The sequence below is a fragment of the Phodopus roborovskii genome, unplaced genomic scaffold (assembly GCF_943737965.1).
Source record: "Phodopus roborovskii unplaced genomic scaffold, PHOROB, whole genome shotgun sequence".
Taxonomy (NCBI): domain Eukaryota; kingdom Metazoa; phylum Chordata; class Mammalia; order Rodentia; family Cricetidae; genus Phodopus; species Phodopus roborovskii.
This window is the reverse complement of record NW_026126540.1, coordinates 3962133-3979719: the sequence shown is the minus strand read 5'-3', so window position 1 is coordinate 3979719 and position 17587 is coordinate 3962133. Positions and strand designations below refer to the sequence as shown.

The window sequence follows — 17587 nt, the reverse complement described above, 5'->3', positions numbered from 1 at the left end:
TCACCATGGGAGACAAGGGGGTGTCCAAGCTGGTTTCAGTTTTACTGTCATCTGCATCGCTGTCCTTGTCACTGCCACTGTCGTTGACGAAGCATATCTGGAGGTTCATCCCACTCTGCAGTCTGGGAAGACACAAACAGGACACTAATTCTACTTAGCTATTTGCTATCTGCTTGTAGCTAACTAAACTGAGTTCATTAACACAAAATAGTTTCACGTGTTCTTCCTGTGGAGAAGTAAGTGACCCAATTATTCTACCTTTCCTTTTTGGTTGTTGTTGTTGAGACAGGACTTTGCTATGTAGCCCAGGCTGGACACCCTGCCTCAGCCTACTCTCTCCTGAAAATGGAAATCTTATTAGAGGACCTCCCAGGATTCCATTCTTTTTTCCACATCAGTTTGGAATTGAACGTTTATAGCATCCCGTGAATAGCAAACACATAGTGGGCACACACACAAGAGGATGCTTTGTGTTTACAATTGTCAACCAAGATGAATAGACTTCAGTCAATAACAAGTATGATGTTACTGAGGACGCCGTTGAAAAGGATAACCCTAAAAAGCTCACTGGAGCCAGCTCTCTGCAGACTATAGCTCTCTGCAGACAGTCTCTTTCCCCTCCAGCCAGACAGGGTCACATGATGGAAATCTTTATTTAAAAAGGCAACAGAGAAAGCTCACTTAATGTCACTTAAGGACAAAAAGATCGCAAGTTTATCTACCCCAAGAATCATAAGGAAATCCTAAGGTGTTCAGTCCTAAAAGGCATGTGTTTGCACACTACCTTCCACACCCAGCAGTTCCAAGACAGTCACCCAGGAAAGCTCATCACACCAACATCCTGAAGCCTGAATAAAGATGCTCTTGGTGCCAGAGACAGAAAGGTCAAGTGCCGGTGGTGAGTGTGGCCACACGGTGGGGCCCAGCTCTAGAACCTGCCCAGCTTTTGGAGGTGAACCACATTTCGGTGCTACTTGGTGATTTAGCATCTCTAATACCTCAGTCTTGTGGAGAAGCAAGTCTCATAGAGGGGGAGACTCCTGTGGCAGAAGGGACCACAGTGAGCCAGTCTAAACCAGCTTTGGGGCAGAGGACACCAAATTTGTTCTGGGAACTAATCTAATATCTGATGTTTATGTATGGTTTTCTTTATCCCAATGATGGAGAAATTTTGCATGCATTGCTCACATGACAGGTTTTTAAATGCTTGATTGAAAACACAGAATCCATTTAACTGCGCCCCCACCCATTCAGCCTTCAATTAAGATGGGCATGCACTGCCACCTATTGTTAAATTCTATAATTACACCAGCTCAAGCTTACTTATTTTCCCTTCAAGAAAAGGTGGCCTCTTTCCCCAGTAAGTCCAGTTTTATCCTCTTCTAATCTTCCCAACATAGACAAGAAGCCCAAGCCCAGGGCTAGGGACACAGTTTCTGAGATGACTGGTTCACAGTGGGTCCCCAATCCAGAGTTTGTTCAGAGCTTGGCATGGGACAGGTGCTCCGAACATATGAACTACTTCCTTTTGTCCACTTTCTGGAAGCTGGGCAAAGGAACAGAGACTCTTGGAACTAATACAGCTTTTTAAAGGAAGCTCCCGAGTCCCTTACCCTAACACTGCTCACCTATTCACTGAAATTCCTGATGTAGTCAGTCCTCTGAGGACTGCTCAGGCAGTCCATAACTAGCCTCCCATAGCATCTGGCTCTCCAGCTGTGCCAGGACATGCTTCCCTTAAACTTGATCTATCTAGTATGTTTGGGTTTCCTCTTGATCCAGACAAATCAAATTTAACAAATTTGTGATATCTGCACTTTGTATACAAAGTAGAATCAAGCAATTTCTAACAACAAAATCAAGATCTATGGTTTGGAAGATGACAGCAAAGACAGACCGAGAAGGGACACATTTTAAGGGCTAATCTCACCTGACCCTAGGATTACTTAGCATTTCCTCATATGCAATAAAGCTTCATGAAGAAGCATCTGGCTGCTGGAGATAAAAATGGTAAAAATATAAAACAACCAGGAAATGGCATCACAACCAAGTTAAAGATGCCCAAGGACAAATATCTTCATTCTGAAGAAAATGTGATTAAAATCCTACAGCTCTGCTCCAAACCAGTCAACCATTCCGAAGGAGCATCTAACTTGAGAAAGGTTTGAGGAAAGACTTAGCATCTGGGGGAAGTGGAGGAATGCCTCCGGTACAAATTCACAAAACCCCCTTAGTAGCACAGTGGGAAACGTAGCACATGGGAAGGGAGCTCCGGCAGGTCAGGGGTGACTTGTAATTCCTTACAGTGGCAATTGCCAAGAATGTTACTCACAGGAATGCAGTGACATGGTAGCAGATTCAGAGAAGGTTTTAGTAAAGACATCTTAACTGGGCTCCCATTCCAAGAGGGATTTATTTGCCTTTAGCCTTTAATCCCATTTTAGGAGCAAGACAGCTCTGGGTAAACTCGCCCATATTCCCTAAGCAGAGGTCTGGCTGTGGGGTGATGGGGGCCACCAGGCCTTCTGAAGCCACAGAGATAATCCCCATCCCAGCCTTCTAGCCTGGCAGTGAGATACATAGCTTCTGAAAGGTTTACTTCTGAAAATTGCACTTCCCGGGGTCCCCACCCTCATGCTGCTACAGGAAACAGAGCAAGAAAGAACTTCCACAGGCCTTTGTATCTCAAACTTGCATTGGTCATTAACTGTCTGTAGCCACTGTGGTTTATGAGTCACAACCATGCTGTGCCATTCATAACTCAACATCTCCCACTACTTTGCAGCCAAGCCGTTAGAATACATTATTTCCATTTATTTTAATGGATCTTTGATGCATTATTCAAAGGTTTTATACATAATGAATAATCACCCATATTTTTTTATGTCATTTTTCTGTTTCATATTGATTTCAAAGGGGGATAGAGCATAAAATATGGATTGTAACTACCCGAGTATGTATAAATGCATTTCATTTTTCTGGGACTATGTGACAACAACAGAGTTTTGGGTGACCTTTAGCTACACTCTGTGTGGGATGGTGGTAAGTCAAGAGAAGGCTCTACTGCTTTGTAAAGAATTGTAATACTTCTCCACACCACAAAGTCTGCCTCTTTCTTTTCCCACTGACTGTGTCTTGTAGACATTTACCTTGAGAACTATGCAAATGCCTATTGATGCTTTAAAAATGGTGAAAAAGGAATGTGGCTTCTACATTTCCACATTTGTTATGAAAACAAAATGCTCTCTTATTTTATTCCAGTAGGATTGTGTGAACATCCTCTTGCTATGAAGTATCATTAAGAAACAGGAAAATACTTTATTGGACTTTTAAAAGTCATGTTGTGTACCAGCTACAAATGCCACTGGTTCAACATAGAGCATCCATCACACAAAAGCATTGTGTAGAGAAAGCGATTGCTTGATTGCCCATCTATCCATCCATCTATCCATTCATCTGTCCATGCATGCATCTGTCCATGCATGCATTCATCAGATAACAGCTCCAGAAGCTCCACAGCACCAGCAACTTGAGCTGAGCACCTGCTGTCCTTTTTGGACAGGGCACACACTTTCTAACTTGCTACAGTCCTACTACACTCTATTGGTTTTTATTTGGATTACTTCACTCATTCCAGTTTCTTGTTGGACCCCACTGGCATTTTACGGTCTCAACCTTTATAAGTGGAGGCAAGGCAGTTAAGGGAAGAGTAAAAAACCAGGTCTTCCAATAGGTAGTAAGTGCTGGAGTCATGGATCAGAATGTGTCTGGAGAAGTGTAGAAGTACACATACTCCTTATTCCATAGATGTAGAAGCAAATACCTTGCTGCCTGGACATTAATTAAGATGAAAGGAAGCAAGGCTGGCAGAGGGGTGAACTCAGGAGAGAGCACGGAGGACTATTCTCTAGCAGTTGTGTGTCCAGGGAAGTTAACAGGTATTTCTAACTTTGTGCCAAAGAATTGGGAAACATGTTTATGTCTTGTCTTGACTCAGCATCTGGAAAGGAAGTAACTCTAAGGGCAGTGGACATGTGAATGAGCCTCTCAGGGTTTTCTACACACACACACACACACACACACACACACACACACACACACACACACACACACACACACACGTCACACACCCACCCCCCTCTGCCTTCTGGTTCTCAAGCCTTCTTTTTGTACACTCACGGTCACAGACTCTTCTCAGTGGCTTAAGCAGCTCGTAGAAGAGGAGCCTCCATCCACCATCTTTCCTTCGGAAAAGCAGCGGCCATTTCCTAACCCGGGCTCCAGAAAGCTGTAAATACTTGCATACCTCAGACAGCTGTTGGTTCTCACTCCACATCAGTGTCAATTTCCTTCACTAATGACCACTTCTGTGTAATTGAATTTGGAATTACAGGATTTTAATGTCAGGGAAATGTATTTTTGAGAGTAATACTCTCTAGTATGAATGGAAGGCTAGAATGGGCCCTCTTAGGATAGATAGTGGGCGTAAAATAGCTATCTCTCCCCGATCTATTTTCATCTTAATTGAGTTCAGATTATTTCTGAGCAGCCTATTTATGAAATAAAAAGTTACCATTTGCGAGCATATATTATATGTCGGGCACTTTACCTATTTCACTTAGATAGGAAGTATGGAGTAGGGACCTTACTTTACATATGAAAAACAAGTCCTGGAGAGGCAAAACCCCCACAAGGTCACAGTGATTATGTAGCCTCCTTTGAGAGAGGTTAGGGCACTTTAAGAAGGGTAAAATGAATTTGTAAATGGAAAAAAAAAAGAGAGAGAGAGAGAGAAGATGGAAAAGGAAACAAAACCAAAATGAAACAAAAAGCTGGAAACTGAGAATAAAAGATAAAATACAAATACGATGAACTAGCAAACACACACACACACATACACCCCCCCCCACACACACAGGAATAGCTATGAGAATGGCTGAAACAGCCTGACATAGTCTTAAGTGGGGACAAAAGCCATAAACAGTAGCTACAGTGTGATTTCAGTTTTCTAAATAAGAATGCACAGGTATGGTCCAGTGTAGTAGCTCTTTGGGAAAAGTCACCTGTCCCCTCGTGCTGAGTCTGATGAATTCAGTCCTCGGGTCTCCCCATAATGGAAGGAACCGACTCTCACAAGCTGTCATCTGACCCCCACACATGTGCCATGGCAACCTGTGTTCCTCACCCCCCCCAAATAAATAGATAAAAATGTAGTATTTTCTAAAGCATATGTAAGATCGGAGGAGCTATACTTAAGTACTTTTTGATGGAAGACATTAAGTTGACATTAGCTTGTCTGTCTTGAATGCCTCTGAGTTGTCATGTGTGGGCACTTAGCAAGAATTAAAAAAGGAAAAGGAGAAAAAACAAGAGTAGGTGGTTGAGCTTGTGTGTTGGAGGAAAGGTGAGTGGGGCTCAAGGGCTGACAGCTGCTATCTGACTCAGGCCACACTGAAGCGGGGGCTGGGCCTCAGGCATGAGTCAGCCTGAGTTCTCATTTTGGCAGGCTGCTGTGGAGAGTGGGAGAAGATACATGGGTAGCTAGGAACCCGCTGCATTGTAAGCGAACATCTCGGTGGACAGGCTCGTCTACTCACCCACAGACACCCCTCCCATTCTCAGCCCTACTCCTTTCCCTGTGCCTGCAGTAAACCATAGACCCTAGGTAACTGGCAGAAATATTAACTGCGTTTCTTTAAGACAGCTGACTTACTCTGCTTAGCCCCTGAACCAAAACAGCTATCAGCTATCTCTTGCTGATAGATGCCAGAGCCATGCAAGGTAGACATTCGAGCCTTCCTTTGTCAGGCATCTATGTGGCTCCAAAAATATGGCAGATAAGGGCTGGTGCTTGGTGATTTTTGAGATGAACTGGATTAGTCGGATGTATTTGTTTGTCTTTTGTTTTGGAGATGGGATGGAGCCCAGAGTCTGACACCTACCAAGCTCCTGCTCCTGAGTTCCATTCTCACTTGTAGGTGAATACTTCAATTTACTTTATACTTTTCAACATGGTAACACAGCTTTTGCCCTTGTTATGATCATACCGAGAAACATTCAGAGGTTGCTACTTAGCCTTGGCTCTATAGTAAGCTTTACCTTAAAAATGGCCCTTTCAAGATTAACTTTTGGGGGCTGAGGAGACAGATGACTCAGGGGTTCTTGCAGAGGACCTACCTTCTGTTCCCAGCACCCACCTAGCAAGGGTGTCACTGTGGGGACAAGCAAGGCTTGGTGTATGTGCATGGAGAGTCCAACACTGACGTGATAGTCCCAGGAGACCTTCACCAAATGATAAAGTGTCTGTCCATGACAGGATGGCTACACTCATGAACTCACAATGCTGTTGTTGCTTACACATGCTCTGTATATATATGATCAAGCCAGTCAACATTTTAGCATGGAAGGGAGAGAGGATGCATGAGTCCCTACCCTCAACTGGGAAGCTAACGGTCGATGTAGCTTCTGGGGGAGGGGCAAGTTGGCTTTTGTTACGGGTGTGGCCCTGGTAGGTTGACCACATTTCAGTGGATGCCTGCCACCCATGAGCACATGGGCAACATACACTGGACTCTGTGGATTATTAAGACAACAGCAACAAACACAAAGCTGAGAGTCGGTGAGAGGTGGGGCACAGTTCTGGAAGGAGTTAGGTGTAGAAGCAGGGGGTGAATATGATAAAAATAATTTGTGTGAAATTCTCAAAGGACTCATTAACAGCATGTAAAAAAGGGTATATCCAAACAAGCCTAAAATGCGTCAGCAACTAAAGTCAAAATTCTAAATTTAATTGGCAGTGTTTTTTTCTTTCTTTTTTAATTTTTCATGTGCTATAATCAGCAGTGTGTGGAAGCAAATAAAAATGTAACAAAAATAATGATAGTAGATACCAAGAGAGTAGAGACAACACACTCTTCTGGGTACTTCTAGAGACTCCTCACAATAACCTTAGAAGAAGACTCAGTTATCACTCCCATTTTACAGATGAGGAGGCTGAGGCACAAGTAAAGTCATCAGTAAGTGCCACTAAGTGACAGTCAGGATTCTGAGTCAGGTCGTCTGGCTCTTAAGATTCTGCCATGCTGCTTCCTTCCTAGTGACTGATTCAGATAGTGCTCTGGAGGTTTCTGATGTCAACACAGTGAGGAGATGCCTTTTTTTTTTTTGTCCTCTGAGTGGTCATGGGAGGATGAATCTGGGAACAACTGAGGAGAGGTACCAGAGCCTGGAAAAATGGGGTACTATGGTGGAAAGGCAGGAGGAGTATTTTACTGAAAGTATTTATTTATTTACCTATGGTTCTACTATACATCTGAGAAGACACAACAAATTATGGCTACCAGATACCCCACTCCCATAATCTGTTTAAATAGCAACATGTAAGGGCTTGTGTTCTCTGTAAAAACTTCTTCCATGTGTTTCATATATGTGATAATCTGCAAGGGAACAATCTGAAGGGCACAGGAAGGTTTTAAAAGACTGAATTAAAGGATGGGGCTAGATGGGGATGTAGCTTGGTTGAGCTACTTGGCTGAGCTCAGTCACCAGCCGTGAAAAAGAAGAGAGGATGCTGTTAGACCTCCAGATGACCAGCTCACTAATGTCAGCGGGCTTGACTTCTAGGAGCAGCATTTGTTCACCCAGGGCCCAACACGTGTGTGTGACTACTGTCTAAAGGGAGTGCAAATGTCACTGATGGTATCATGAGAACATGTTGAAGATTATGCAAAATGAAAGCTAATTCCTAGAAGCTCTTTTAATTAAACTTTCAGCTGTCCAAGGAAGCCAATTTTTAATATAACATGTAGCTCCGTACCCACCCCCAAACCCTTTTGCAACAGCTCAGGCAATTGAATTCTCATTGTTGATAATTCCTAAGACAGGGTACAGCTGGTTATGCCTTTAGCAAGATGTCAAATTCAGCCTGCACAAAATTAATTGCACCTAATTAATCTGGGGTCACTGGCATTATTGTAAAGCAAGGCTATTTATTAGACAAAGAAAATTTCACAAATACCAATTTGCTTTTCTTTCAGATTTGTGAAAAAGAAGAATTGCTTACATAATTAAATTTGTTTTGCTATTTTAATCTTATTACTTTTCAAAAGATCCACTTTAAATCCTGCCTCGCTTTTGGAATTGTATAATATTTGAGAATACTAGAGGCCTCCGTGAAACAAGGCAATCAGCGTGCCAGGTAACTGTACAAAAACAAGTAGAAGTAGATGCAGAGCCACAATTTGCTGTTATGCCAGTACCACCAATGTAAAGATTAAAAAAACAACAACAACGAATTATCAGCAAGTGCATGAGACTGATGTGAACTTTTAACGATGCACCATACATTGCAAGGAAGTCTCTTTAGTATGAGCCTCTTATTTCAAGGAAGATACTGCAGAGTGAATCTCACTACACTTAGATAAGTCAGCCTTTCTCTCATGCTGGGCTGACACAAACTTACTTCTGCTTACTTCCAGGAAATTATGCAAAAATTATTACTGTTAGATCCAAGCAAATGATGCAGCCTCAGCACACGCACATGCAGGCACACACACACACACACACACACACACACACACACACACACACACACACACACACACACAATATTCAAAGCCCCTGTGAATCTCTTTTCAGCCTCCTGAGTTCACTTTTACAGGTCTGAGTTGGCCCGGCTTCCTCCCCTCCCACCCAACACAGAGGAGGTAGCAGGTGTTTGTTGCTGGCCTCCCTTCAGCCATTCACCAATAAACACAGAAGACCTAGAAAGAAATGAATTTTGATTTGGGGATGTTGGGTTGGTTGAGATAAGTAAACAATAATCATTATTCAAACCAGCTGCTCAAAAACACTCTGGGGAGTTTGTTTTTTTTTAATCACACAGCCTGGAGGGAAGGCTACATACAGCTCACCAGGGCTACTCAATCGCTCTGCAAGCACTATCAAGAAGACGGTTGTTTAGAATGCCTTTATACTGATATACATTAAAGAAAACGCATCTTGAGTTAAGGTAAGAAGAGAGCATTTTGTAGCTACTGTGAGAAAAGGAGAAGAGAGAGGAGGGGAAATTTTCTTTGTAATGGCAGCTTGGGTGGTAATGTTTGAAAAGTATAGATTTCCTAGATGCCTATTCCTAATGACCTTTCCATCTTCTGTCCTTGAAGCAGCTAGGCCTATTCCTATTACCTCAACACTAAGTTATGTAAGCTCAAAATGTGGACACAGAATAATAACTGATCATTAATGTGGCCAATGGAAAATTCTATAGGGAAGCATTATCTAAAAGAAAAGCTGGAAGTGACGGCATGTTCATACTCTTAGCACGCATTAGACAGTGGCAGGGGGCTGGGAAGGTGAAGGCCAGCCTTGGCCTTATAGCAAGACCCCTTTTCCCTCCCAAGAATAGTACTAAACCTGCTACTTCTTGGAAATCTCATTTCAAAAAGTACGTAATCCACTTTTCTTATTTCCTATTAAGCAGTTAAGACCTTTTTCAAAATGATAAAAGAATGACAAAGATCATACAGTCTCAGTTTAAGAAGGTGATTATGTCTGGATTAGCAAATTTTGAAGGAAAATGTGACACTCCATGTATGCCACACTCCAGTACTAGTCAGGTCTAATGAGCTGTGTTATGCAGTAATAGCTAACGATCGCCAGCTATAATATTAGGCATAAAATGTCTTTATGGGATTATTGTAAGCCTAGCTTACATTTAACAGCTTGCCACTTTAAAAAACTGCTTTAAGAGAGCTAACACTGTCTAGAAAAACCCAGAGGAAACCTAGTGGTCCACTGCAAACTTGAACTTGGAAGCACAGCTGACATACTGAGACTTGACACACTCAGACTTTCACACCCCTCAGAATATCTCGCATACTGAATATGACTAATATTTTTTGCAGGTAAATTCACATCCTCTAAAAAGCACAAGCACGAAGCAGATTAGTTTTCCAAAGATTTCATTCACATCAACAGGCCCTGCCTTATAGAGCAAGATTGCAACTTCAGGGTGCTTTGCACAGGGCCTCACTTGGCAGCTCTAGCTTGCCTGCTGCTTACTGTATCAGCTTCAAACTCACTATAATCTTTCTGCCTCAGCCTTCCCTATGTTGGGCCTGTGCTACCCAGCCTGGCTCTGCCCATTAATCATAAATCTCCATTTCCTACTGAGGACCGAGCTCTTCAGGGCAGTAGATTCACGAGAGGTCTACCTGGTTCTGGTTGTTTAACTGACCCTGCACATCTGCTCTGGTACATTATGGTATACGGCACTGCTGAGCTGACAGTCTCAAGTACTTCTGTAAGAGACAAAGTATTTGCAGCCCAGTGAGAGCTTTTGGAATGACTGGTAGTGACTAGGGATAGGGTTTGGGATGGGTGGGAGGACAACAGAGAAGGTGGTGGGAGATGGGAACCAGAATACATTATAAATAGAATACATTATCAAAAGAAACATGTACAAAGGGGGAAAATACATCCCAACAGCCCAAATGACCACATGTTATACAACAGGGTTATATAACAGCAACGGAGCTTTCCTGGAGTCCCATCACCCTCTCCCTGACCCCCCCCCCCAACCATATTGTGGGTGATGATGGTCAAACATAGCAGATTTTCTGTTGACAAGATAAAGTGGTATTTCTTAGAAACAGGATCCTTATTAAATATCATCGTGAGGGAAACGAGAAAAGTCATCGTGTTCTCACAGATGACGAGCTCATCTGAGAACAGAGATGAGTCCGTCTGAGAGAACAGACTATAAATACTCTCTGGAAGGCAAGCCAACAGTGCAGCTTGTTATGTGCTACTGCGAAGCACATTTGTGTTCCCATAGCTGTATCCAGGGGGAAGGGGAGTCGGTGATTTTCCAATTTGGCTCTGCTGTAAGTCTCAAGTGGCTCTGCGAATTTCTAGGGAGGGGATGTAGAGAGGCACCAAAGGGTGGAGAGGGTGGATGAGGAACGGATGGAGGAAGCATTTTCTGGCCATCAGTATTCCAGGCACCCCACGTCTTCAGTACTCCTCCATCAGAGAAGGAACACTTTGCTTTACATACGGGGTTTCCTCATGGAGTTTTATTTGAGAAGAGATTTCTGCTGAAGTCGGGTGTGGTAGTGCACTTCTTTAATCCCAGCACTGAGAGGCAGAGGCAGGCTGCTCTGTGAGGTCAAGGCCAGCCAGAGGGACATAGTGAGGTCCTGCCTTACAAAGACAACAAAAGAACAAACCAAACAAGACAAATATTGAAAACCTCCAGGAGACTTAACCATACATAATGAATACCACTACCTACCTGTTCTTCTGAAATCCTATTACGCTAATAAGACACAAAGGCAGGGAAACAACAGCAGTGTATGAAAAACTTAAGAAGATAAAATGAGAGCTATTTACGTGCTTTTCCAGCTGCCTTTAGACTGGCTGGTAGGGCAGGGACATGAATGGAGACACCGCAACCCTGCAGTGTCAGGGGTAGAGCACGCACAGACTCAGTACTTGGAAGGGCCATTTAGACCAGCTCTCTGACTGGCCAATCTCTGGCCTGGAAGAATCAGGAAATTTACTGTCTAATCAGAAGTGCTCTGGACTGGAGCACCTAGACACATGCTAAACTTCCAAACTTTCCCTGCCTAGAGTCATTAGACACTGCCAGACAGGCTTACAACCCCTCCCAATAGAGCTGGAGGCTTCTTTTCTATTGTAAATAACAGTCCAAGAGAAAGGACCAATAGAAGCTTTCAACTGGTTGCACTGGAAATGAGTGCCTCAGTTTGTCCAGTTCCAGTGAAGATCCACTTTCACTTGTTCAGTAATACTCAGTATGCATTACTTCATGTGGTTGTCCTGGTAACGAATACAACAAAGAATCTTCCCAGCAATTTACATCTGAGTGATGGCAAAAGACACAGAACAGACTTAAATATATTACATAATGTCTTAATAAGAGTAACAGGGGGTAAAGAGAAAACCAAACCAAGGTAAGTGGATAAAGAGGATAAGGGAGAAAACCATAGGAACATGTATGTTTATTTTCAATAAGGTGGCCAGGGAAGGCCTCTCTGAGGAGATGGTATGGAAAAAAAAAAAAAAAAAAAAAAACCAACCCACAATGTAAGACAGTAAAATAGCATTTATTATCCTATACTTAATATCACCAAATGGAAAGCAAAATAAAGAAACTTAAGAAAAAATATGGGCAATATAAAGCTATAAAGCTCTGTAAAAACTGTTTAAAATAGTCAAATAAAACTTAAAAAGTCTCAGTGAAATACACTATCCTAACAAATCTGAAAGTGTAAAGAAAATGGAGAAATACCTAGAAAAAGATACAGCTCATTAAAAGTGACCCAAGAAGGCTGGTGAGATGGCTCAGAGGTTAATAGCATTGGCTGCTCTTTTTTTTTTTTAGAGTACCCAGGTTCAATTCCCAGCAAACACATAGTGGATCATAACCATCTACAATGAGATCTAGTGCCCTCTTCTGGCCTGTAGGCAAGCAAAACACTGTATACACAATAAATAAATAAATCTTGAAGAAAAAATTGTGACTCAACCGGGCAGCAATAGGATGTCAGGAAGAGTCCCAGTGAGGGCCCAGTGTCGATGGTGTAGCAGAGACCAGGGGCTTTGATCCAGATCATTGACTCTTTGTGATGAATGCCTGCATGCAAGGATGTATGGATAAGACACAGAAGAGGAAATGCAACTAGTTAATAAAATCAATGATAAATTGCCATATTCCTATTTAAGAATAGTTTTTTAAAGGCAATATGAAGTGCCAAAAGGTCTCATAGCCACAGGGTTTCTAAAAGACTGTTTCTAGGCGAGTGCCATGGTGGTAAATGATTGTTATTATCTCATCAGTGTGAACAGTCACATATTTTCTTCCTAAGTCCACCCTCATGTGCACACCAAAGAGAAATTCTCCAACCTGTGCAGAAGACATAGACAAGAGGGTTTATGAACAGCAATGTGACAACAGGAAGCACTCCGGAACATCCCAATGCCCATCATTACAGAAGTGCCTATATAAACCACCACATTCACTTAGTAAAGTAATGCACTAGAATTCAAAAAACCACACATGCATGGGCAGGGAACACAAAGTGGTCAGTTCCTATTCATAGCAATCAGCAGCATGTCTCAACATGCTATAGGATCAGGTGGAATCATGTCTGATCTCAAGAACACACACATTAGAAAGTTAGATCCTAAATTATGCTGTAACCACAAAGGGAGAATGAGGGGAGGAATGGTGGCATGTTTGTGTGCAGAATGTGCCGAAGATAAATCCCAGTTCTGTCTCTCCCTCCCTCCCTCCCTTCCTCCCTTTGTCCCCCACCCATAGGGTTTCTATGTATAGTTCTGGCTGTCCTGGAACTCACTCTATAGACCAGGCTGGCCTCAAACTCATAGAATAGAAACCTGCCTGCCTCTGCTTCCCACGTGCTGGGATTAAAGGACTGTGCCTCCATCATCTGGTCTGATAAATCCCAATTTTTTATCATTGAAACAATAAATGGTTATTTGAAATAAAACCCAAAGACATAAACATTTTATTTAGAGATATGTAGGCAAACACCTGAAGTAACAGCCAAGGAGCTAGAGTGTACTGCTTCCACAGAGAGGAACAAGATACACACATTACAATATACAGTCTTGTACATTATAATAGAGCAGGGTATGGGCATCAAGGAACGATGAATATGGCCACTGCCACATTCATGGGTACATGTAAACACACACTTGATTAATATGTAAGTACATTTATATCAAAAAAATATGTAACATGTACCACAAATAAGTTAAATACATCTGTTAAGAATACATAGGTATGAATCTACAAAAAATGCCTCCCTATTTGTACCAGATGGATGTGACACTGCTATGCAGATAGATGGGACTTCTATAAGACATTCTGGCCCCCTGGGGGTGTAGCAGAGAGCAATACCAAAAATCTGTAAGGCCATGCACAATGGCCCAATCTCCTCATTCTACACTCAGGAAAATAAGGATGAGTTATACAAAAACAGATGTTATTCTCATAATGCCAAGCAGTTTAAGATAAGCCTTCATGTTTCCAGGTAAAAATGCTTTCTGCCACAGCCACGAGGAGGTGAAAGGCCAGGGGCACACTGACTTTCTAGTTCCTGAGGACAATCCTGTGAGAGGAGGTTGGTACCAGCTAAGAAAGAGATGGCTTAATGATGGGAGATGTCATTCTGTAAATAGGTTTCTCATACTGGTTAATGAATAAAGCACTGTTGACCAATAGGAAAGCAAGATAGCCGGGACTAGGAGACAAGGAGGAAAGAGGAAGTAGTAAGGAGGAGTCAGGATGGAGAGACTGGGGAGACGAGACGCTGGCCCCTTTCCCCGGTAAGAACACCACATAAGACCACATGGAAATATATAGAAATGGGTTAATAATTAAGACAGAGCTAGCTGATAAGAAACTAATACCTGGCCAACAGCATTATATCAAATACAGAGTCTCGGTGTGTTAATTGGGGCAGGCGCGCCGGCGGGACAAGACCGGTGGCGGGAGGAAAAACCATACTCCTTACAGCTTAGCATTCTATGGGCAAACCAGATGCATGCACCTACCTGCGCTGCTTGGAAAATATGCACTTGTGTGAGCATGGCTTTCTAAAGACCAGACAAGGCTTATTAAAATCAGGCAGTGCATGATTAGGCAGATATTGAGTTGCCTAATTCTGGACCTCACATAAAGTAGAGATATGGCAGTAATCTTCTGACTGAATGCATGGCATTATCATTTGCTGCTAGCACTGGGCTTAATGTTGTTGATGTAAACATTATTTCATAGGGTATGCTTGTTTTAGGCTCAAAAGACCAAGAGGTAGACATGGCGAGGTTGGGGCAAAGGGAATCAAGGAGTGTTGATGAGTCTTCAGCTACTAACCCTCTCCATGAAGACAGTGTTCTATATCCTTTCATCAGACACTTGGAATGCAATACTTTTGAAAATTATCTATAGTTCCACTAATCAAAGCAGCCCACAGAATCGAGCAAGGTCATCTGTTACGAGTAGTTTTTCCCCACCGCCAGTCCCACCGCGGCCTGCCCCAAATAACACACAGAGACTCTGTATTTGATATAATGCTGTTGGCCAGTTACTTGTTTCTTATCGAATAGCTCTGTCTTAATTATTAACCCATTTCTATTAATCTAAGTATTTCCATGTGGTCTCATCTTACCGGAGAATGGGGCAGGACCTCTGTTCTCTCCGGTCTCCCCATGCTACTTCCTTACTACTTACTACTTCCTGACTCCTTACTACTTCCTCGAATCCTCCTAGTTTCCTAGTCCCACCTATCTTGCTTTCCTATTGGCCAACAGTGCTTTATTCATTAACCAGTATAAGAAACATATTTACAGAATGACACCTCCCATCAGTCATCAGCTAGGAGTGGCCTAGAAATGTGGGGTTTCAAGTTCAACCAAGACGCACTGAATCAGATACTTCACTCTAATTCCCCAAGCAACACACAAACATGGTAAAGGTTCAGAAGCCGTTTCTATCTTCCTGGAAAAATTGGAACCTTATCATATTTTATTTGGAAAGGAAAGCTATGCAAATTACCAGTAACATCTTGAAAGAAGTAAAGATAGGTGAATAATGATAACCTAAAATAAAGACCAAGAATAACTACCTAGCAGACAAGCTAAGAACAGTAATAAACATTGAATGATCAAAGTGAGAATTATATTTCTCATGTAATGGTATTCATTGCAATCAAACATATTAAGGGGGAGGGCTCTGGGTGCTTTGGGACTTCTAAATGGAAAATCTGGTGGTCTGTCACAGGAACAAGGCTTGTGGCCTGATCACTCATTCCCCCAACACTGTGAAATCCATGTTCTCTTCAAAGACAAGTGAAATATAAAAATGTCACCTCATGTAACCAGGCAACAGGCCATAGTGACAATCACCAAGCCTTGAATGGGGAAGGGTTTGCCTAAAACCTGGAAGTAAACATACTAGGAGTTAGGGTTGTCATTTATTAGACATACCTGCCCGGCATAGTCTGTACCAGAAGGGCAACCCAAACGTGCACTCACCTTGAGGAAAGGCTTGGCTTCCCGCTTTTGCTGCAGCTGGTGTAGATCCCCGGGCCATCGTCAAAGAAGCTACCAAGGGCCAACTTCTGTCTGATAGACTCTCTTTCATTTTTTTGTGCCTACATTTTCAAGAAAAAAAAAAAAAAAAGAATACTGATCAGTGGGCAGACACATTGCAAGCATGGGCAGTTCACCTTGGTAAAATTCTTGGACTGTAACACTCAACAAAGAATAAATGTGCTATAGTCCAGAGAGGTTTCAATTATTAAAGCTGAAATGAAACCAGTCTCTTCTGGCTCCAATTTCAGTTCTTTGGTGCCTTTTTTGATCCCTAGTTTAGGTGATTATTGTGGTGCCAATCCATCTCTGCCAGGCTAGATGGAGTTGGTTTGTAACAACCGTCCTTGTCGCCCGCTAGTTGAGGCTGGTCAACAATTTCTCCTAAATTCAATCTTGTCCCAAATGAGGCTTTTTCTTAAGTCTTTCCTTCTCTCTCCCTTGCATGTCCCTTCAGCCCACACCCCTGACAGCAAGATCAATAACTCATTCAGCCATGCACATTGGACTCTATGAGCTGGCTGATGCCACAGCTTGGTCTGGTACAGTGCCTACAAGACCAATACCACATCTACCTGCACTGGGCTGGGTATGACTGCTTCTGTCTTGGAGTTTGCCTCCTATTACCAAAGTGTGTATGAGCACATATAAAATGTCTGTGATAGCAGGTATAAAATGCCTGCAGTAGTTGGAGAGTTGTAATTGGCCTTATCAGTCTCATATCTTTGACTCGAAGCATGCACAGTAAAAAGACTTGAACTATGTTACTGTGATCATTTGGGTATGTTTACAATATTCAGCTTTCCATTAAAAACCCCATTAAAAACTCACATGTTGAACTCTTAAGTCCTTTAAAGAATGGGGGAAAATATTAGAAATGATTTCCTTAGTTAAAAGAGAAAACTACTACAAAACCAACCAGAGAACCTGGGCTGACAAGATTTTGGGGTCTCTGTGTTGTGGGATGAAGAGGTTATGATTGGGGCCATTTTGAGAACTGAGCAGGTTGGTTTGGTCTGCTTCCCAACCCCTGCTGGTTACAGGACTTAGTGGTGCCATTGTTCTCCCTACAGAAGGTTCTAGAGCCATATTTGTGCACTCTTTTGTGTCAGAAAGATGAGCTGTACATCTAGTTGGAGAATGGACTGACAAATGGTTACTTCATTCCCATGTAAAAGGCAGAGTGAAGTAAGGGTTGCTCTGTCTCACAGCACTCTCTGGTCTCATGTGGCTGTCTGCATTTCAATCCAACAACTAGTTAATTAAAATTTAAATTCAGTTCCTCAGTTAATCTGGCTTCATTTCAGGAGCTCAGAAGCTATCAGGGATGAGTATGGATATCATATTAGACAGCACAATATGATGTGACAGCATAGTAGTTTACAACAGACACCAGGTTCTGGCTTCCACAGGCTAAGTTACAATGAACTAGGACTTTAAAATA

General features: G+C 42.4%; 1 protein-coding gene across 3 annotated transcripts in view; it reads right to left on the bottom strand.

Annotated features, from left to right (window-relative positions):
• Schip1 (schwannomin interacting protein 1) overlaps positions 1 to 17587 on the bottom strand; it is a 733733-nt gene that overhangs the window by 10137 nt on the left and 706009 nt on the right. For all 3 annotated transcript variants that reach the window (XM_051199278.1, XM_051199280.1, XM_051199279.1), the window contains 2 exons: positions 16087 to 16205; positions 5 to 122 (listed from right to left, as the gene is read on the bottom strand). In XM_051199278.1, coding sequence (XP_051055235.1) covers positions 5 to 122; positions 16087 to 16205 — 237 coding nt within the window. The remainder of the gene's footprint in view (positions 1 to 4; positions 123 to 16086; positions 16206 to 17587) is intronic.